The sequence below is a fragment of the Cibotium barometz genome, chromosome 11, assembly GCF_041138505.1.
Source record: "Cibotium barometz isolate CiBa-2024 chromosome 11, ASM4113850v1, whole genome shotgun sequence".
Taxonomy (NCBI): Eukaryota; Viridiplantae; Streptophyta; class Polypodiopsida; order Cyatheales; family Cibotiaceae; genus Cibotium; species Cibotium barometz.
In genome coordinates this window covers 53,318,939-53,342,055 of record NC_141056.1, presented here as the reverse complement: position 1 = coordinate 53,342,055, position 23,117 = coordinate 53,318,939, and the positions used below count along the sequence as shown (strand labels likewise).

The 23,117-nt window shown below is 42.0% G+C and overlaps 1 protein-coding gene across 2 annotated transcripts; it reads left to right on the top strand.

The window, feature by feature from the left end:
- Positions 1 to 285: 285 nt before the first annotated feature.
- LOC147634326 (uncharacterized) lies at positions 286 to 6,605 on the top strand. Of its 2 annotated transcripts, XR_015267001.1 has the most exons (5): positions 286 to 1,365; positions 2,143 to 3,779; positions 3,949 to 4,026; positions 4,716 to 6,122; positions 6,281 to 6,605. XR_015267001.1 is itself a non-coding variant. In XM_086805477.1 (4 exons), the coding sequence occupies exons 1-4, from the start codon at positions 1,178 to 1,180 to the stop codon at positions 5,849 to 5,851; spliced, it is 3,039 nt and encodes a 1,012-aa protein (XP_086661603.1). In that variant the 5' UTR covers positions 286 to 1,177; the 3' UTR covers positions 5,852 to 6,605. The 2 variants fall into 2 exon arrangements, 1 of the variants encoding a protein (XP_086661603.1); XM_086805477.1 differs by having other exon boundaries at positions 4,716 to 6,605.
- Positions 6,606 to 23,117: the final 16,512 nt, after the last annotated feature.

Genomic DNA, 23,117 nt, shown 5'->3' with positions numbered 1-23,117 from the left:
CATCCCTAAGATCTCCCTTTTCATGTGCTAGGGTTATGTATGTAAAGATTCTTAGATGTCGTTCACAACCTTTCAAGTAGAAGTTTTGACATGCTTGAGGCTTTCGACAACCTATCCATACTACACATGCATCAAAACACTAGTGAGACAAACGTGTTTGGCCTTTTGAGTTTAACGGCCTAGTTGAGCCTGACTCGAAATCAAAACAAAAGAAGGCATCAAAACACTTATACCTTCGAGAAAAGGGAAGCCTTTTGCCTTGTGTCTAGCCTCTAGAAGCTTTTTGAGAATACTTGCTTGTGTCTTCCTCAACAATTTGCCATTATGTGGATTGCTTGTGTTTTCACTTGGATGTTTGTGAACCCACGCTTATGGTAAAAGGAGATCATCACTAATAATTCAAAAAAATTTACCTTAGAAAAAAGAAACCTTGTATCAAATTCAAATAATGACCAGGGTAGAGTTAATGGTAACCAAACCTGGAGGTGGGGTCAAATGTTCTCTCACTAGGCAAGTCGTCTCCTCCAGGCTCCTCCAATGGCACATTCTCTCTCTTACCCGATGCCACATTCTCTCTCTTGCACTCTCTGCAGAAGAGGTTGATTTTTCAGGAGATCTAGTGCCGCTTTGAGTTCTTAGCACCATCGCCCATCGCCACCTCTCTTCTCGTCGTATTGGGTTCTGTTGAAGCCCTCCCTCCCGTACTTTCCCACGTGACCTCTGCGTTTGCCCCAAATCTGCTCATTTTTTTGTCCTTACCCGCTCTGATTTGCCCTAACTCCCTAATTCTGCACTAAAAACCCTGTTTTGTGCCCTAGTTGGGCTCCCTTTCATGGTCGTTTCCGCACAGAGCTTGGCTCCGCTGCTTTTTAACCCTCCTTCGCCGGCCCAAAGGCAGGCCGTTAAGCAGGAGCAATCAGTGCTCGCCTCCTCGAACAGACATGAGTGGGTGTACTCTGCAGGGCATGGAAACCCTAGAATGACAAAGCTGCACAATTGGATGCAACAGAGCGGGCACAAGGTTTCTGCAGGCCTTAGGGTTTCGCATCGGAAGAGGAGAAAGTGCAAGGGGTACAGGGAAGGTAAGGGGTTTAGAGATCATTTTACAGGGTGAAAGGGGGCCATGTCTCTGGTTTTCTGTGTGAGAAAGCCGTTGTATTAGTCGGCTTCAGAGAGAATGGACGGATCGAGCGAAACGAACCCTTACATTGACAGTTCAGTGGGCGCGCTGGTTTGGGTCAGAAGAAGGAACGGCTCATGGTGGCCTGGCCGCATCCTGGGACCAGAAGAGCTGCCTGGGTCCCACCTCTTGTCCCCCAGAACAGGCACCCCAGTCAAGCTTCTGGGCAGAGAGGATGGCAGCGTGTAAGTCCCTATTGCATTTTTTTCTTTGCATTGCTTTCTTCATCCCTTTGATTGTATGTGTTTTCATATCTTCACACAGGTTGTTTGCATGCTTACATCATATCTTCTTTCTACTTTCTTTACATGTTGTTTCCATTTTATCCCTCCTGTGCATTTTGATCCTGTATTGTCTGTATTCTGATCCATCTTATGGCTAGGTTATTACGGGCTTGAGCAAATTTTGATTACCCATTTTCCTGTCCGATTTCATGTGCGCATCGCCGTTGTGGCTTTTGTATTTTGTAGGGCAGTTCTGTTCAAGCATGATATGGAATATTTGTTGATTTATTGATCGCATTTTTGCTACATGCATATTGTTGTATGTTGATTGCATTATGGTGAGAGGCATGTATGTTTATGGCATTATCGTTACATGTTGATTGCATGAATGTACATGCAAATAGTTTTATGCATATACATTGATTGCTTTATGGTCACACCTGCATATGGCTGTGCATGTATGTTTGTTAACCCTAAAATGGGGTTAACAATGTTGTATGCATTATGGCCACACTATACGCCGTTAATCATGATGCATACTATATGCCGTATGCATTATGGCTACATGCATTTTCAGTTTTCTGGATATATGTTAATCGCTATATGCATGTATGTTGCACGCATTATGGTTACATGCATATAGTTTGCACTCTGTTTATATGCTGATTGCATCATGGTCACATGCATATACTTGTACTATGTAGACGCTGATATGCTGGTGCATTGATGTGCATGCAGGGACTGGTACAATATCGAGAAGTCCAGGCGGGTGAAAGCTTTCCGCTGTGGGGATTTTGACGAATGCATCGAAAGAGCCAAATCGCTAGCAAGTGTACCTACCAAAAAGAGGGAAAAGTATGCTCGTAGAGAAGATGCAATTCTTCATGCATTGGAGTTGGAGAGGAAACATGCCGAGCAGAATCAATTCCTAGGAAGAAGTCTTTCTTTGGATCCGAATTACAAAGAACTGTCTGACTTTCCTGAGGATGACATGGTTTTGGATGGTGACATGGATGGAATTGCTCAGCAATCTGACTTTCAAAGTGATTTTATGGATCCAGAGTCGTCTGCTGATGCAGGTCAGGCAAGCTTGGACAGCTTGTTCAGCTTGCAAGGGGACAGAAAGTTTCTGGATGCAGAGTGGGAAGATGATATTGCGGAAACAATCCCTCGTATGAGAGGTCTGCAAGATTTTGGCCTGAGGATAGCCTCATCCAAAGAAAGAAAGGCAAGTTGGAGTGCTGCTGCCTATGAGCATGTTTCACGTGCATCTTTGGCAGAAGATGAAAACAAGTTGGCAAGCTGTATCACCAAAAGCACGACTACATGTTTGGCGCCAATCAACACTAAGACTTCATGCACAGCAGCTGCTGTCTCAAAGAGGAAAAGATCTTCTCACACAGGTCCCATTGAAGATGAGAGTGCTTACAAAAGGCGAGACCGCCGAAGGCCTTTGACTCGGGTCCTGGAAAGCAGTGTGAAACTTGCAGATGGTGCTGGCGACTTAGTCTCAAAAGTTCTGGTTCCACCTTTCATTCCAGCTGCCAGCAGAAATGGCTTTGTCCTTCTCCAGCCTAAGCAGGAAAAGACAGCAGATATACTTGGCTATCCTTGTCAGGGGCCATCTGAGCTGAAGTCTCTAACAGGTGGGAGTGGGGTAGAAGGTTGGCAGGCTTCTCAGGTTAAATCTAGGTCCAGGCACGAAATGCTTGATTCTTCTATGGTCATGGACAAAGCGTGTTCAAGCTTCTCTGATCATATGAAATCAAACTGCTGTGATGGGCGGCCATATCTGTATGCTGGCTCTCAAATGGAGGTGGCTCCTCTAACAGGGTCAGCATTTGTCGACTCACTTCTTCAAGGAGGGCCTGCATCGAGGTCCTCTTTTTTCCGAGGATCAGCTTATGCAGGTTCTGTTACCAGTGTGAATGATACTGGTTTTGAGAAGGCAAGCTCACTCTCGATGGCTGAGAATTTGTCTGGTTCATCGCCAAGCTTTCACATGTGGCCAAACTTTAGCCACAGGGAGGTGCTTTCTGAAAAGTTGGTAAATGAATTTGGGTTGAGAGGGCAGATTGCCAGCAGCAGAGCAACTTGTATACCGGAGTATCCATTTGAGAGTGTTATTCCAAGCAATGTTTTACCCGTCTACTCTCTCTATCCTAACAGGCTAGAGGACAATTCAATTTTTGGTAAGAGAAGCACATATGATGGCGAAGGCTCTTTGCTTTTTTCTAGAATTAATATGAATGCTGACACTATGAAAGCTCCTATCAAGTCATCTAGGCAGTGCCTCTCAGCTGTGGCCGAAGAAGAAGATAAAGGAAGGCGCGTGACAGGGGAAGATGAAGCTGACTCGTTTCAGCCGATCCCAGGTCGGAATTCTTAGCATTAAATAGTCAAATCAGCATTTCCATTTTTGAGACAAGCATGTACGCATGTGCGAACACATACACATACACATGGTGTGCATTTAAATATTTATGTTAATACGTAGTTATGTATGCCTTGATGAATGTAATGAAGAGGCGGTCTTGATTGCAGGGTCCTCCCTCTGTTCTCCTAAAGCTGTGGGAGTTCGTGATGCCAGCGGCCATTTGAAGCAAAAGCCTGCTATTGAGGGTAAGAGCAATGAATGTGAAACACCTCTGAACATTGTATCAGACATTAGTCAAGGGCAATTTTTCTTTTTGTCCTAGTTCATAAACCCCACATATCTATGCACTGAAGTGGAACAGAATTTATTATCGGCAATGGCTAGCTAGGCTGTGTGTGGACATGCATGGTTGTGGTTCTTAGAATGAGGACCTGCTGCTGGCATAACGGAGTTTGGGAATGCAATCTGTAAACGTGGAACTGGAAACTCCTTAACCAATGAAGGATATCCCCAACCCTCTTCCACTTTCTGGGCTGCTTGGGGATGAAGTGCTTTAACATTTTAAGGGTGGTCACACACAACAGGGTAGGCTAGATTGGCACATGTGGCTGTCTTCCCGTTTAAGGAGGCAGATGTGATACAGCAGGTACACGTCTCTGGTTACTTTTGAAGAGGTTAACAATGTTCAATCAGTCAGGATTGCTTCTGGCTTGACATGGCACCGCTTACCACCAGGTGCATGTCGGCATGGGGGTAGTAGGTGTGTGACTAGGTGCTTGGATAGGTTTGCAGAGTCTGTGCAGCATGTGGGTAGCTGGGCAAGGCATGAAGTGTGCGCTCCTGTGAAAAGTCTCGATTCATTGATTCTTTTGTTTGGAAGACGAGAGGTCTTGCTGTCATACAAAAAGAAATCATGTACTTTTGCATTTTGCAGGTTTTCAGTACTTCTATGATCCATGTGGAGCAAACGAGCTAAAGAGTGCACTAATGACACATGGCTTCGTTGGTACAGGAGGGAGTATGAATGAAAGACTTAATGAAGAGACTGGCATTTATGGCTTTGCAAACAGAGGTAGTCCATCCAGTGAATGCAACAATATGGCACTTGGGCAGGCTGTTTCCAAGTGGCAAGCCAAAGGAAGGCGTAGGGTGCGTGTCCGCTGTAGGAACCGATGGGTGTCAACCCCTGTCAGTGCACTCACTAATGGTTTGGTTGATGAGTTTGAAGAGATGCAAGAAGAGGCACAAGTTGCACCAGGTGATGGCAAAGTCATCAGCAGACCCATGAGAGGGCTGAGGCAGACATTTGAAGTCGACTCAAGTTCTGAGGGCGAGGAAGAGTTCCTGGGGGATGCTTTTGAATCCATGCAACTTGCATATAAAGCTAATGTTGGTGCAGAAGATAGCTTTGATGCAGGAAATATGAGGTCGCTTGATGTTACAGAAGTCCATGAGTCCACTTGGGTTGATGTTCCAGTAGATGCTCAGGTTACAGCTACTTTTCAAGGTGAGCATGTACCCCTTGTGTCCCTAATGAGCAAGCTGAATGGAAAGGCTATTGTGGGGCACCCAGTGCTAGTAGAAAGAATTGAGAGAAGGTATGGTGATGGTGGAAATGGTGCAAGCAGGAGCTATTCAAGTGGAAATGTAGCAAAGAAACCTCCTTTGCAGCCGGTGTGGAGGACTGCACGACGGACCGCGATGCAGCGTGTCCCTCGATCTTGCAGCATTATTGTCTCCCCGGACCATGCACAAGAAGCTTCAGATAGACAGCAACAGCGAGGGCTTTTTAGTCATCAAAACAGGGTGATGAGAAAGAGCAGTCCTCTTATCTGTTCGTCTGTGGAAAGAAGGAAGCTTCTGAAGAAGCTGGGCTCATTTCCTCAGAAAACGAGAATGCTGTCATCTATAGCTGTCCAACATAGCAACAAAAGCATGGAACCTGCTGCTCCAAAGGTTTCGGATCCCCCTTTGGTGACTTGCATTCCTGTTAATGTGATTTTTAGTCGGATCAGAGAGGTCTTATACAGGGGAACCAATCATGCAGCCTCTGACTCTGACAACACATAAGAAGCAATGAAGGTTGCCATGATTGGTCTATCTGCCTAACAGTCTTCGTTATGAGGCACTGCAACAATAAGTCTCTGTGCTACCACGATGATTCCTGGAAACTGATTGTTTTCAGTGGATTCTTGGCATTGGCAGTATAATGCAAAGCATCTGGCAGAGGCTTGCAATGGTCTGTTCCCTCTATGGACTCGCTCTTCTCTTGAACACCACATTTGCAACCGCCCATGACCTTATTTCTTGAGCATGCCCTCTTTTTCAGGGTTTGGGCGAGGTATGTTTATGTAGTTCAGCCTGTGATGAGTATGTCGCCATTTGTACATATAATGGACTAACTGAGGGGCTTCCTTGAAGGGGTCTTACATTTAGAATAACCAAGGTTCACTCTTTTCCTGTTTTAATGGAATTTGTACACCCTTTTTTGTATTGCAGCATTGACTTTGAGATGGCCCTCTGTACAGCACTTATTAAAAGCAACACTTTCTGTAGTGCTTGCTTTGTAAAGGATGTGTCTTACGGTTGGAAACAAGAGCCAGCGTGACAGCTCGGAGCATGGACATTTTTGATTGATGAAACGTTGTGGAAGGCCTCACAGTTGGATAGGTGTTCTTTTCTCTACAAATTTAGAGCTCACCATCCAGTTGAAGTTGAGCTTCTGCGCAAGGTCCTTGACAGGTTTCAATGTAAATTATCTGGATTAGTATTTGCAGAGCCAATTTTTTAATTGAAATGCTGACTTCTACCCTTTAACTCGTATAAATGCACATGCATGTGCTCAACTGTTATAAAATTCATCATAGCTAGTCACACATGCATATGCAATCTTACATGCAATTGTGTAGGTGCTTAGTGTGGTATAAGATCGACAATGAAATGGTTACTTTTTTATTTTTTGGCTTTGCTATTTTGTGCTAACCTTGACATACCTAGGGTCATACTGCACATAGCTATACTTGTTTACTCACTAAAGCATCCTTTAATAAGACATCCGGGTTATGTAAAGACCTATGCTTGACTTAAAAGTAGTTTCTTTTGGTGAGGTTTAAAAAGGGAAGTATTGAATTATGTAAAGCAATGCCGTTAGTAGGATACCCAAGTTATGCAAAGACACCTAGGTTATACAAAAACCTATGCTTCTGTTAAAGTAGTTTCTTTTAGTCGAGTGTAAAAAGGGATGTATTAAATTTATGTGAAGCAATGTCTCTCTTATGAGGAGATCAAAGTATAAAGAATTAAGCTTCTAGCGAAGCTTCACTCCTTAAAGATTCCATAGATGAAGTGGGAATGTATCTGTATGGACTTCATCACTGTGCTCTTGATGACAACTGTGCAAAGTGAATATGATTCCATAATGGTTATGGTGGATAGATTAAGATAGACCATTTGCTATAGACTTCATCACTAGGCTCTGGACTATGCAAGTGGATTTGACTCTATCATGGCTATGGTGGATAGATTAGCTAAGGTAGTCCATTTGCTACCTTAGTTATGGTGGATAGATTAACCGGTAGCCCATTTGATATCAATTAAGAAGATCTTTATAGCGGGTTGACATCAACCATATCTTTGTAAGGCTTTATGGATTACCTCAGTGCATTATCAGAAATAGTAAGACTTTATGGATTGCCTCATTGCATCATCAAGAATAGTAGGACTTCATGGATTGTCTTATTGTATCATCAGTGACATGGACAAGAAGTTTACTTCTCTGTTTTGGACTACTTTATTTGAGGTCATGAGCACTCACTTAGATATGAGTATAGCCTATCATCTAGAGACACATAGATAGATCAAGATTCCATCATGGTGACATATTAACTAAGGTAGACCATTTGTTACAATTAAGAAGACCTTTATAGCGGTAGTTGAAATTGCCCATATTTTTGTAAGAGAAATAGTAAGACTTCATGGATTGCCTCACTGCATCATTAATGATAAGGACAATAAGTTCACTTCTTAGTTTTAGACTACTTTATTTGAGGCTATGGTGGGCACTCACTTGGATATGCACTCACTTAGATATGAGTATATAGCCTATCATCTAGAGACACATAGACAGATCGAGATTCCATCATGGTGACACATTAACTAAGGTAGACCATTTGTTACAGTTAAGAAGACCTTTATAGCGGTAGTTGAAATTGTCCATATTTTTGTAAGAGAAATAGTAAGACTTTATGGATTGCCTCACTGCATCATTAATGACAAGGACAATAAGTTCACTTCTTAGTTTTAGACTATTTTATTTGAGGCCATGGTGGGCACTCACTTGGATATGAGTACGTAAATCGGGTTATTGCTATGCTTAGAGCTTACTACAGTCAAGAACCTAAGAAATGCTTAGAGCTTTCTATAGTCAGGAACCTAAGAAATGGTTTAAATTTTTACATTTGGTAGAATTTTCTTATAATGCCTCTTGTCATAGAAGCTTGGGAATGTCTCTTGTCATAGAAGCTTGGGAATGTCTCCCTTCAAAGGCCTTGTATGGAAAAGAATGCATTACACCTTTGACTTCGTCGTCAGATCCTCTGTGTTGAGGCCACAAAGCACATGCTGGATAAAATGGATTGTTAAGCTAATTCGCCAAGATCTCAAGGCCGCTAAAGATATCAACAAAAGAATTATACAAATCTAAAGGGATCCGAGAGGCTATTAAAAAAGAGACATGGTGTTTCTCTAAGTAAAAAAGAAGAGCTCCCTATTCTTAAAAAAATTATAGAAGCTCTCTTCTAGATATTATGGTCCATGTGTGATTACAAGGAAGATTCGTGATCAAGCCTATGAGCTACTTCTATCTCCTCATCTTGGATCCATAACGTCTTTCATCTTATTAAGAGGTATTGGCCGGCATCTCCCATATATTAGATGGTTTCATATCATCATCCCTAAGTAAGGAGAAATTGAATTAGAGCTAGAATAGATATTAGAATTTTGAGAGAAGCCTCTTTTGAATAGACTACTTTGAGAGATTTTGGTAAAGGGGAAACACTTACCACTAGAGGATGCTACTTAGGAAAAGGCTATTAATATTCATCACGTTTATTTGTGAGGGCAACAAGACAAAAGGACCAAATGTACGAGAGATCAGAGAGCAAAACAACACAGCATGAAATATGTGAGTGAGTCTATATATAATGGTGAGTGAACATATGTACAAGAGCCCTCTGATGTGAGGTGACTCTGAGTAGAAAGACCAGTGCAGAAATAGAGATGATGTCGGAGCTGAAGCACGGTCGGTCACGAAGTTTCGCTCGATGTGAGGTAAAGCACTCTGAGAGGTGGTCAGTATGAAGGTTCATGTTGGTGGATGCAGAGGCACTTCTAGGTGGTAGTGGCAACGGAAGATGAGGTGATGCGGCTTTGGTGTGACAAGGGTGTTGCAGTACCTGAGGTGGTAGATGAAGAGCAGAGAGGGCTGCCGTCCCAAGTGGTGTAGTGGTGCAAACTCTGATGACAAGGGTGCTGCAAGATCTGAAGGGTGTAGGCTCTGGTGACAAGGGTGCTGCGTACCTAAAGGGTGCAGGCTTTGGTGACAAGGGTGTTGCGTACCTGAAGGGTGCTGAGAAGTAGGGAGGGCTACCATCCCGAGTGGTGCAAGCTCTTGTGACAAGGGTGCTGCATACCTGAAGGGTGTCAATGGTAAAGATAAGTAAAGAGTGGGCTGCCGTCCCGATGGTGTGATGTAGCAGTAATGTAAGCGCTGATGTAAATGCTCATGATGTGCTGATAGTAAGCACTGATGATATGCTAATGTAAACGCTAATGTGAGCGTTGATGATATGTTGATGTAAACGCCAATGATATGCTGATGTAAACATTGATGTAAACGATGATGTACTGAATGTAGTAGAGAGGGCTGCTATTCCACGATGTGGCCTGTAGCAGAGAGTGGGCTGCTGTCCCGAGATGTGGCGAGATAATAAAACGCTAAGGTTCTGTCTTGTCAGGAGATGATGATGAAGCAATGTGGTGTAGAGCCCGACAAAAGTAGCAACAGCAGTTGATGGTACCACATATGGTTAAGAAGTGGTACACCATGGTGAATGATGAGGCAAAGCTATATATACTGTGGGGGATTGCTGGTTGGCCAGCCTAAAGGCTTTCGACCAACAGAAAAGACACAAAATACTAAATAAAACTAATAAATGTCAAGAAAATTTCCTTTTTAGGGCTGGACAAAAAGCTGTTTTCACACACCTCCTCTCTCAGGCCAAAAAGGGAACCATGAGAGAAGAAGATGGATGCCAGAGTCCCACATTGACACACTGGCAGAAGGAATGTATCCCCCTTTGGAAACAAAAATTGTTAGAGAGGGCGATCGTGATGGCAAAGGTGGTGAAGGTGAGGTGATGTAGATGGGTTGATCGTCTCCCAAAGTAAGATCTTGAACAGGACTCTCCACTGAGTAAGAAGTCCCATTCCTTATGTGGTCTAGATCAGAGTTTGGAGAATCAACTTTTGGCGAGAAGAATTGGTCCTCCAAGAGTGCGGGTAGACGATCTATGCTGTGTGCTCTCAAGGCCTTCAATCCCTTTGCTCACGATAGCTCTGATACCATGTGAGGGAAAAAGGACGAAAGCACCACATGTATGATAGATAAGAGCAAAACAACACAACATAAAATATGTGAGTGAATCTATATATAATGGTGAGTGAACATATGTACAAGAGCCCTTTGATGTGAGGTGACTTTGAGTAGAAAGACTTGAAGCAGAGAGATGAGGTCGGAGCTGAAGCACGGTTGGTGATGAAGGATCGCGTCGATGTGAGGCAAAGCACTCCGAGAGGTGGTCAGTGTTGAAGGCTCGTGTCGGTGGATGCAGAGGCACTCCGAGGTGGTAGTGGCAATGGAAGATGAGGTGATGTAGGCTCTGGTGTGACAAGGGTGCTATGGAACCTCATGTGGTAGATGAAGAGCAGAGAGGGCTGTCATCGCAAGTGGTGTACTGGTGCAAGCTTTGATGACAAGGGTGGTGCAAGATCTAAAGGGTGTAGGCTATGGTGACAACAGTGCTGTGTACCTGAAGGGTGCTGAGAAGCAGAGAGGGTTGCCGTCCCGAGTGGTGCAAGCTCTGTTGACAAGGGTGCTGCGTATTGGAAGGGTGTCAATGGTGAAGATAAGTAGAGTGGGCTGCCATCCCGATGGTGTGATGTAGCAGAGAGTGGGATGCTGTCCCGATGGTGAGAGCTAAGAAAAAAAGGTGAAGTGCTCTATGTAGCAGAGAGGGCTGCTGTCCTATAAGCTGTGGTAAAACGCTGATAATATGTTGATGATAAAACAAAGGTTATGTCCTGTCAAGAGATGATGATGAAGCAATGTGGTGTAGAGCCCGATAGAAGCAGCAACATCAGATGGTACCGAATATAGTCAAGAAGTGGTACACCATGGTAAATGATGAGGCAAAGCTATATATACTAGGGGGTGCTGGTCGGCCAGAAGAAAAGACACAAAAATACTAAATAAAACCAATAAATGTCAAGAAAATTCCCTTTTCAGGGCTGGACAAAAAGCTGTTTTCACACACCTCCTCTCAAGCCAAAAAGGGAACCATGAGAGAAGATGAGAGAATAAGATGGATGCCAGGGTCCCAGACTAACACATTGGTAGAAGGAATGTATCCCCCTCTTGAAACAAAAACTAATAAAGTCATAGAGGGCGATCATGATGGTGGCAAAGGTGGTAAAGGTGAGGTGATGTAGATGGGTTGATTGTCTCCCAAAGTAAGATCTTAAACAGAACTCTCCGCCACTGAGTAAGAAGTCCCATTCCCTATGTGGTCTAGATCAGAGTTTGGAGAATCAACTTCTGGTGAGAAGAGTTGGTCCTCAAGAGTGCATGTAGATGATCCCTTTACTCACAATAGCTCTGATACCATGTGAGGGAAAAAGGACGAAAGGACCAGATGTACGACAGATTACAACAAAACAACATAGCATGAAATATGTGAGTGAGTCTATATATAATGGTGGGTGAACATATGTACAAGATCCCTCCTCTGATGTGAGGTGACTCTGAATAAAAAGACTAGTGCAGAAGCAGAGATGATGTCGGAGCTGAGGCACGATCAATGAGACGAAGGCTCGTGTCGATGTGAGGCAAAGCACTTTGAGAGAGGTGGTTGGTGTCGAAGGTGGATGCAGAGGCACTCCGAGGTGGTAGTGGCAGCGGAAGATGAGGTGATGCAGGCTCTGGTGACAAGGGTGCTGTGGTACTTGAGGTGGTAGATGAAGAGTAGAGAGGGCTTCATTCCAAGTGGTGTAGTGGTGCAAGCTCTAATGACAAGGGTGCTACAAGACCGGAAGGTGCAGGCTCTGGTGACAAGGGTGTTGCGTACCTGAAAGGTGCAGGCTCTGGTGACAAGGGTGCTGCGTATCTGAAGGGTGCTGAGAAGCAGAGAGGGCTGCTGTCCGAGTGGTGCAAGCTCTAGTGAGACAAGGGTGCTGCGTACTTGAAGGGCGTCAATGGTGAAGATAAGCAGAGAGTGGGCTGCCGTGTGCTGATATAAGCGCTGATGATATGCTGATGTAAACATTGATGTAAATGCTGATGTACAAAATGTAGCAGAGAGGGCTGCTATTCCATGATGTGGCTTGTAGTAGAGAGTGAGCTGCTATCTCGAGATGTGGCAAGATGATAAAACGCTGAGGTTCTGTCTTGTTGGGAGATGATGATGAAGCAATGTGGTGTAGCGCCCGCTCGGCAGAAGCATCAACAGCAGCATATGGTATCGGATATGGTCAAGAAGTGGTTACACCATGGTGAATGATGAGGCAAAGCTATATATACTGTGGGGGACTACTGGTCGGCCAACCTAAAGGCTATCGACCAGCAGAAAAGACACAAAAATACTAAATAAAACCAATAAATGTCCAAAAAAATTCCTTTTTAGGGTTGGACAAAAAGTTGTTTTCACACACTTCCCATTTTTAAGCTAAGAATAGACATAAGGTCTCTCCATCTCCAAAACTAATGACCTCAGCTAATTTCTTTTACTGCTCATGTTGTGAAAATTAAACTTGTGAATTTTACCCCGACAGGTTAGAAAATTCTAAAGTTGGGCATTACAAAGAGAGACAGTATTTCTTTTTGATTTTGAGACTTAGATATAGATAATAATAGATGTTTTATAATTTTTACAAGGTAATACTATAGAGTAAATATTAAACCAGAAAAGTTTTATTAAAGAATAAAGAGCTAGGAAAATTATTAAGTAGGCTATTATCAGGAGTTATGTTGATAAATATTGATTTTAAGCTAGGCATGGAACATTAGCAAGATATCATTGAAAAATAACACATTAGTTTTGAAAATTAGAAATAATTTATTATTGGTGATCTTTGTGAAGGGTGAAATTTTGGGCTAGTCTAAGTAACCATTCGGGCACCCTAGGTGTGAGCTTCAATTGTAGCCTTAGTTGATTAGACCTTATCAATAAGGGGCCTAATTTAGGAAACCTTCTCAAGGGGCTTGTTGGCCCATCCTTAGATCCTAGCAACCCTAATTCTACCCCAACAATAAGAGCAAAAGAATCTAATTTGGCAAGCAAATCTAATTTATAGGAAACCCCAAGACCCTCAAGTCTTCGATTCTTACATGGGTTGAAGATTTTTATTGATAACGAGGCTGCTAGTAGCCAACCTCTTTGATTCTTACATGGGATGAAGCTTTATTGATAAAGAGGTTGCTGGCAATCTCTTTATAACAGCTTATTCAGTCCCTTAATCCAATGTGTGGCAACAACCACACATCAGATCAAGGGATTGAAGAAGCCATTTCTTACCCAACATCAACATAAAAGTGGAGAGGAAAGACGTGTGTAATCCATCACAACATCAAGTTGCTAGAGCCAAAACGTGCCAAGGGCATAAGAGTGAAGTGTTAGGTTGCAAAAGGCCAAAGAGAGCCCGTGTAAATCCTAAGCACACCACAACAAGTCCCTCATTATATTTAAAGTCACATTGCTCTTCTGTTGGAGGGGCAAGTATAAATGGCAAGTTAAGTTACTTCTTATGAAAGATATGAGTTAAAACATGCTCCTTAAGCATGGTACCAATGGATAGATGCTTTCTTTACAAGGATTGTGGTCTCTCTAAAACCTTGTTAGATGCAAATTATATATTTTCTCTAAGCATGGCAGGTACATCTTTTATGTGGAGACGATCTCATTCTGAGGAATCATGAAGAGAATATTCAACATACACGAGAGATGTTGAGTTCAAAGTTTAAAATGACAAACCTTGGGCTTATGCATTTTTATTTGGGTATTAAGTGTAACATTATATGGTAGTGATGTGTGTGAACACACTTAGGACCGTTGGGGCACTTTTTCCCTCACTAGGAGGTTTTTTCCCCTGTGCATATGTACACCCTCTTATCTACTCATTTTGGGGTGTGTACTTATCTTTTGTATCTAGCACACATTTTTTCATTCTAATCTAGTGCGTTTGTGTGCTCTCAAGCTTCTCTATCTTTTGTGTGTGCATTGCTGCAACCCTAACCCTAACATTAAGGTCTGCAAGAGTTAGAATCTTTATTTCTTAACAAACATATGCATGATAAATTATGAATGGCTGAGTGCAAGACCCATGGAGGTTCATGAAAAGCTTTCTATGGAAGATTGTTCACCAAAATAAGCATACTTCCTTGTATGAGAGAAGAAGAAGAGAAGTGAAAGGAGACAATGCAAAGGTTGGCTCAAAAACACACACTTAGCCAACCCTAATGAGGGTTAACTCCTTGATGTGAAGCCGCTAAGGGCTCACTCCACCACCACTTGTGCCACCCAAGTGGTGGTGGGGAGTAATGAGAGAAGGAGCTATGAAAGGAGACAATGCAAAGGTTGGTTTAGAAACACGCACTTAGCCAACCCTAATGAGGGTTAACTCCTTGATGTGAAGCCGCTAGGGGGCTCACTCCACCACCATTTGTGCCACCCAAGTGGAGCTTTCATCAAGCTAGGTGGGGAGTAATGAGAGAAGGAGCTATGGAGAGACCAAGTCCTACTCAATGCCTTCATGTGTGCAAGAGTGAAAGAGAGAGAGCAAGGAGAAGAGCCAAGCAAAAAGAGCATCACCTACATGCATACACACACAATCAAGAAGCAAGCATGCATACACACAAGCTCACCACCATAGCCACAAGAGAGAGAGAGAGAGAGAGAGAGAGAGAGAGAGAGAGAGAGAGAGAGAGAGAGATTCAATTGTGATAATGGGATTGTCCCTTTTCATATTTCATAAGTCACTTATATACATGAGCTCTCTTTTTACACTGGCCGACTGCCCATTTAACAATTGGGGGACCAAAATTGGTTCTTCTAGCTCTATGTACACCTAGCCTTATGCTCATGGCCAGCATTACACAAGTCGTAAGCTCGGTCATCCCATATGTCTTTTACTTGAAGCACTTACATGATTTATATAAAAATGAGTTACATGAAGCATAACCACGCTTTGAAGTAATGTTAACCAATGTCATTAACATACTTCCCTCCCTAATTCACATCAATCCTTGGAGTTGGCAAGAAGGATCAACGGTAGTAGAGGGGGTATGTGCAGACAAAGTCATATAGCAATTTGGGGTACTGGGAGGATCAATGAAAGGCCTTGTAGCTCATTCAGAATGCCATATCCGTCATGTTCTTGAAGGTTTGGAGATGCCAAGAGAGAATCCACTACTTGCGTTCATACAAAGTGGAGCTTTCCTCGAGCTAGGTGGGGAGCAATGAGAGAAGGAGCTATGGAGAGCTCAACTCCTACTCAATGCCTTCATGTGTGCAAGAGTGAAAGAGAGAGAGAGTAAGGAGAAGAGGCAAGCAAAAAGAGTATTACCTATATGCACACCCACACACAATCAAACAAGCAAGCATGCACACACACAATCTCACCACCATAGCCACAAAAAGAGATTTTGTGTGTGTGTGTGTGTGAGAGAGAGAGAGAGAGAGAGAGAGAGAGAGAGAGAGAGAGAGAGAGAAACTCAATTGTGATAATGGGATTGTCCCTTTTCATATTTCATAAGTCACTTATATACATGAGCTCTGTTTTACAATGGCCGATTACCCATTTAATAATTGGGGGCCCAAATTTGGTTCTTCTAGCTCTGTTCACCTAGGCTTATGCTCATGGCTTGACATTATGCAAGTTGTAAGCTCGGTCATCCCATATATCTTTTCCGACCATGAATCACTTAGCATGGTTTACATAAAAATGAGTTACATGAAGCATAACCAAGCTTTGAAATAATGCTAACTAGTGTGGGTAACAAAGATGTTTCTTTACTTATAGATATAAAGGAGTGCAGGAAAGTCCATGGGGAGTTTGATCTCTCTATGTAATACATGGATTAACGTCACTTTGCAGTGGTGTTCTTAGCAGGTTCTCAAATAAGCTCGGAGAGAACCACTAGAAGAAGGCAAGGATGCAGGTATTAAAGTTTATAAAAGGTACCATTGGGTATTGCATCACTTACACATTGATGAGCAATACCTTAATTAGATTTTGTGACTCAAATTAGGATGGAGATTGATAGCATCTATTTTTGGTTATTCTTTTTGGGTCTGGAATTACATCTTGGATCAATAAGAAGCAGCTATAGTGGCAATTTCTTTTATAGAGGTTGAATACAAGGCATCATACTTTGCTTCATGTGAAGAGGCACCATACAATGGCACTTTCTACATAGGCATTAGGAATTTTTTGAGGTCATTTTTGGGCCTTGTAAGGAAGTTTGACCGGAATATTCCCTGCAAAAAGGGGCACATGATAAAATTTTTGCAAACAAACTCCAAATTTGTCGGACCTCACATATTTAGATTCTACTCTTCAAAATCTATCCATTGATATATAACACGATAGGGTTCGGAGAAGGGACAAGATAGATACCTAGAAGATTCCTTTTTGCCTGGGAAAGATTCACGTACACCTCACATATTTAGATTCTACTCTTCAAAATCTATCCATTGATATATAACACGATAGGGTTCGGAGAAGGGACAAGATAGATACCTAGAAGATTCCTTTTTAGATTCACGTACGTGAATCTTCCCCAGGCAAAAAGGAATCTTCTAGGTATCTATCTTGTCCCTTCTCCGAACCCTATCGTGTTATATATCAATGGATAGATTTTGAAGAGTAGAATCTAAATATGTGAGGTACGACAAATTTGGAGTTCGTTTACAAAAATTTTATCCTGTGCCCCTTTTGGAGGGAATATTCCGGTCAAACTTTACAAGGCCCAAAAATGACCTCAAAAAATTCCTAATGATGCAGATAAGATAGCATGCTTTACTTCATGGATCAACAAGAAGCAATGTACATAGTGGCCCTTTCTTCTATAAAGGCTAAGTAAGGTAGCATGCTTTGCTTCATGTCTGAAGAAGTCTAGTTGAGAAGGATTTTAGGAGACATGGATGTTGCTCAAAAGGTAGCATGACAATGTTTCAAAGTTGCATGGCGATTACCAAGAACCCGATGTTTCATACCATTACTATCTTGGGTTTTTCACGCACCACTATCTATTGATTTTTACGTTGTGACTATCCGATTGAGAAAAATTATTTCTTGACTTACTTACTCTAGCCAACTATGAAAACAATACTAATTAGAAGGGCAACATTGTGTTTAAAGGATAAGTGAAAAAGTTGGATGTAAAAATCCAGAGTTATTCATGTCATGAATAACTCAAACTATGGGTAGGCCAAAGGTCCATAAACAAAGTTTGGGTCCAAAAATTAATATTTGGCCTAGTGAAAACCCCCTTTTCATGCACTTGATATTAGGAAACTTTTTGGATATTAAGTTGCTTTAGAAGATAATGCATTGAATTATCTAGGATCTTCCTACCAAAGGATCTGGCCCTTCATTGTTGCCAGTACACACTAGAGTGTGTTTGTCTACTACTAAGGTCTGTGTTCAAGCGAGAGTATTAGAAAAGAGTACATGGAGGATGCTCATATGGTTGATGAGCGAGTGGAGGAGACAGTTTCCAACTCTCTACACTATCCGTTGGCTTGTTGAATATTGATAAGGGTTATTCATGATGCATCCAAATACAAAACAAGAGGCTCACTCTACTAATGAGGGTCGTGTAATGAGCAACGCTATAAGGTTCCCAATAGATAGAGGAATGGTGCAATCAACACCTCATATTCAAACTTTTATCCAAAGGGAAACCTTTAACCAGTCTCAGGAGCCAATTTACCCATGGGAATGTTCTAATGGAAAGCATTGATGGAAAATAAATAGGGGTGGGGGTAGCAAAGGAAGTGGAGGAGAGATGTTGTAAAGAACAAAGAATCCAAGGAGGGAGGTGGAGGGCATACTTTGACTTTTCATAGGCAGACACCACTACTCAAAAGATCCTTCTAGCGGGCTTATGGTGGCCAACCTTTTTTGGAGATGTAGTCAAATACGTCAAACGATGTGATGAATGCCAACGAATGAAGATTCTACACAATAAGGACATGATGCCCATCTACCCCATGATGTCACGTTCTTACAACTATTTGAGAATTGGGGCATCAATTTTGTGGGACGCATTAGCAGCCTAGTTGCCCACTAACACACCCAAGCCCGATGTATCATAGTGCCAATGAACTATTGCACAAAAGGGGTTAAAGCTCAAGCCACAAGAAAAGCTGATGTAAGGTCCATGGCTAAATTCCTTTATGAGTGTATTTTGGGTGTCCCCTTGAGCTTATTATAATGGCACCCACTTCATAAATTAGGTAATACAATTCTTGCTACAAGAATTGTTGGTCACACACCGTAAATCTTCACCCTATTACCCCCAAGACAATGACCAAGTAGAAAGCACTAACAAGACCCTATGTGCCAACTTAACCAATAATGTAGAGGCGAGTCACAATGACTCGGAACAAAATTTGTCAGTTGCACTCTGGGATTATTACACTACATATAAAGTTTAGCATATGGAACTAAAGCAATTATTACACTTTATTTAGTTTAGCATATGGAACTAAAGCAATTATGCTTATGGAATTCTTGGTGCCAAGCTTAATGGTAGTTGTACAGGAAAGACTCATCGGCAATGCTCTGAGTGACTGACTCTTTGATCTTGAGAAACTCAACGAATTGCGGCTAAGGGCTGTGTATGGAATGATTATCAAAAAACTAAGGTGCAATAGTGGTTTGATGACCAGCTCAAGGACAAAGAGATGAACGATGAGGATATGGTCCTTCTCTATATCATGAAAAATCATAAGAAAAAACTCAAATACATAGGACTACAACCCTTACTAGTGACCAAAATAACCCCACAAGGCACAGTACACATTGAAACTCTCGATGGTGCCAAGATGGCCAGTTATTTCAATGATAGCAAATTGTGATGCTACTATGGACCACTTATGCAAAACACCTTAAGGGAAATTCACCTTCCCAAAAGGAGGAGAAACAAAAATTGAATGAGATGAAAAGAACAACACAACAAGAAGCCAAGGAATGGCAAACTAAACTTAGAGGTCAACAAATCACAGTAACATGGCTCAGGTAGTAGACCTTGAGGAAGAGGAATGGGAAGTGAAACCTGTTCGTTTTTGGTTACTGACCACTTCGACAAATTTCACCCAAAAGTTAGCACTTGTTGATACGGGTGCTAACCATAATTTAATGTCCTATGATGCATGTGACTCTCTTGGGAGGCCAATCTTACTCCACACCCCACTACCATCATCGCTTCGCATTCTGTTAAGTACTTGGTGTTGTTACAACTTTTTTTCACATTGGAAATAACCCCTTGGAAGGAAAGTTCTATGTCACGCCTATAGCGACAATGCAAGAAGAAAGTCTTCTGGGAAAAGGATGTATGGGCCACAACCAATATCATATTGGTTGGGATGCAAGAAGGCACGCCTATAGCGACAATGCAAGAAGAAAGTCTTCTGGGAAAAGGATGTATGGGCCACAACCAATATCATATTGATTGGGATGCAAGAAGGCAACACTACAATTGGGCTTAGGGCAAGTTATTGTCCTTATGTGTGGCAGATAAAGAATCGGAAGAGCTACCAATCTCACCTCCACAAGGTGTAAACCCCCCTTCACTAATGATAACTCCCTTGAGTACTGATATAGATAGAATTGTGCCACCCAAAAAGAGGTCTCTCCTTTTACCAAGATCCCCCATCCAACAAAGCCTCATCAGCGAGAAAAAACTTTACAACACGTCAAACCTTGTCAACAAAGCCTACTAAACCTGCTAACACCACTAATTGCCAATAGATACTTGCTTACTTCTCTTCCACCCAAACCACCAATACTCACTATTGGGTACTCAAGAACATCCTTGTTGCACAAGGTTATTATGAGAATGCTACTACCTTGTGGATCCCCCAAAGATCTCACCTTTCCTCTCAAACCTCGGCAACTCCAAAGGTTCTGGCACATCGACATATACTACCATAACCTCACGTCGACCTTTTCAAGGGCACCTAAAATTCTCCTCAAAGCCCAAAAGTTCTATGAAGGCAATAGACAAATATGTCTACCCAAGTTGTCAATGCCTAACGTCCTAGCCCACCATGAGCCCACCACGCCGCAACGCCTTAAATGGGTGGCCAAAGCTAGGTATTACTACTAGCACTCTACCAGACAAGGGAAAATGGAAGATCCAGGAGGAAGCCAAGGACATGCCTCCCATGCTCATTGTCTCATTTGCATTTCACCTTTGCATTCTAGTGACATCATACTTGGTATGCCATTTAGACATGAATTTAATCCACATATTGACTATTCCATGCATATATGGATTTCACACCACATAATGGTACTCTCATGCAATTAGCTGGTGATTATTATCCCATACCCAAGCTAAATGTGCATACATGATTTTAGTTAATGAAGTGCAACCATATGAAAATAATATCACACCTTCTCAGCAAGCATTCATGGGGGCTAAGTTTCAGGATTGTTTTGTAGATGATTTACCTCCTACCTTATCTCTTTAACGTTCTAAAGACCATACTATAGAGATTATTTCGGGTACCCAATGTTGAAATATACAAGTGAATAGGGTGTGTGCGGGAACAAGCCCTTGGCTACTAGAGGCTATAAAAGAGAATCTGTAAATATGAGAGAACCTGTAAAAAGGTGAGAAGAATCTACTGGGAGAGAATAAAGGGTAGCGTGAGAAGATTTAGGAAGTGTGGAGATATTCTGGGAGAGGTGGAGAGAATCAAGCAAAAGAGGTGGAATGAATCAAGGAGAAATCAGTGGGATTAGATGCTTGGATGTAAACTCTATAAATTGAGGCATTGGTCTAATAAGAATTTGTTGGTTTTTGATTATCCATGCCTACATTAATATATTAGTTAATTACTCACTAATTACATCTTAATTATTATCTTAATCACTTTGTTAATGATGTTGATTCTAGCATTTGATCCACCATAGCTCATCACATTGCTGTAATTTTAACATGGTATCAGAGCCTAGCCTAGAATCCATCAAGTTTATGAGCCCATTATCTAACTAATTAGGATTAGTAGATAATTAGGAAATAATCACTTTTTTTTAGTTATTTTCAAGTAGCCCACTAGCCAGTGGAGGGGCTAATGTTGCTCCCTCCAGGAGCAACATTAGCTCAAGCCCTTCTAGGCATGCATAGCTATCTCATCTGTGCTCCAGCCAAGCAAATTGGCGCAGCAAACCGCCTTCTACAACTCAGGAAAATCGCGATTCTGCAAGCGCATTCTTTTTGAAGAAAATTTGATATTTTTGCTGCTCCAGATCAAATTGCTCTAATTCCTCTTGGTCCTAGGGGTTTTCAAGGGTGCTCTACAAGCTGGTGAAGTCAGAATTTGATTTGATCAAGTCTATAGTGAGATCCAAGCTCTTCATCAAATCTGTAGGTGACTTTGGTAAAACAGAGATTAAGCATTCAATGTTTGGTCAAACCGTGTGTTTCTTGGCTTAATCCTCTACTAGATTAATTGCTATTGATGGCCTTGAAAGCATTTGAGCTCATTTGAACTCTAAGGCCTAAGATCTGGGCTCCTCGCATACTCTGTTTTTTACACACAAAATAGAGGATTAATTTACTAATCAGTGATTAATCAGTGCTAATCACTATTTTTTGGTGCAATCGAGGGTTTAAATTAACCATTACGTATCTGATACAGATCCTTATAACTTTATATTGCAATTCAGAGATGGCTTGATACTCCAACCATTCCGTACAAATTGGTTACCCTTGATTTAATGTAATTTTTGGTGATTTTATGCTGATAAATCTGTTGTAATCATCTCCTAAACACCAGATTGGGTTGTAAAAGGGTAGACACTGCCCTTGAATCTTGAAATTGGATCAAGAGGTAAGACCCCCTTCACATTATCATGAGTACAGCACAAGAAATAGCCAAATTTAATGGGGAGCAGTTTTACACATGGCAGACAAAAACCATGTATCTGCTCATGAGGAAAAATCTGTGGGGGCTAGTTGAGGGAAGAGATGAATGCCCAGAGGTGAGAGGGAAAAATGAATGGAAGAGCAGGAATGAAAAAGCATTGGGACTTATCGCACTCAGTTTAAATGATGAAATCATTCATCACATCATAGGGATGCAATGGGCAAAAGATGCATGGGATGAACTCAATAAATTATTTGGCACACAAGCTAAAAATTCAAAGATAAATCTGTTAATGCAATTCTACAAATTGGATATGAAGGAAAGTGAACCTTTAATCACACACTTGAACAGATATAAAAGCATTAAGCAACAACTGGCAGCTATTGGCAAAAAGGTAGAAGATGATGAGGCACTAGCAGTGCTTCTGAAGAGTGTGGACAAAGATGAATATGAAAACATTGTAGCAACACTAAAGAATGTACCTCAATTGAAGCTACACGAGATAGAAGGAGCTCTACTAGAGCAAGAGACCAGAGGCAAAGAGAAGAAATGGCTCGACTCAACAACAGGAGAAGAAAAAGCATTCTTCACCAGAGGAGGATTCTCTCGAGGACGAGGACGAGGAAGAGGCAGAGTAGGAGGAAGGACCTTCACTTGTTGCCACAACTGAAAGGCAGGACACATGGCAAGAGACTGCTACAACAAACCCAGTGGAGAAGGAACAACATCAGCAAACTTCATGGAGGCTCCTAAAAGGAAGTGGAGTCAGATCATCTTTTCTGAGAGAGAAAGAGAGAGAAACCCCACAACCCAATGTAACCTGCCCCAACAAAGTAAAACCACCTCTAAGCCACCGATGATGTAGGCCATGTGGTAGATGTATGTGTGAGCACTTTAGTCAA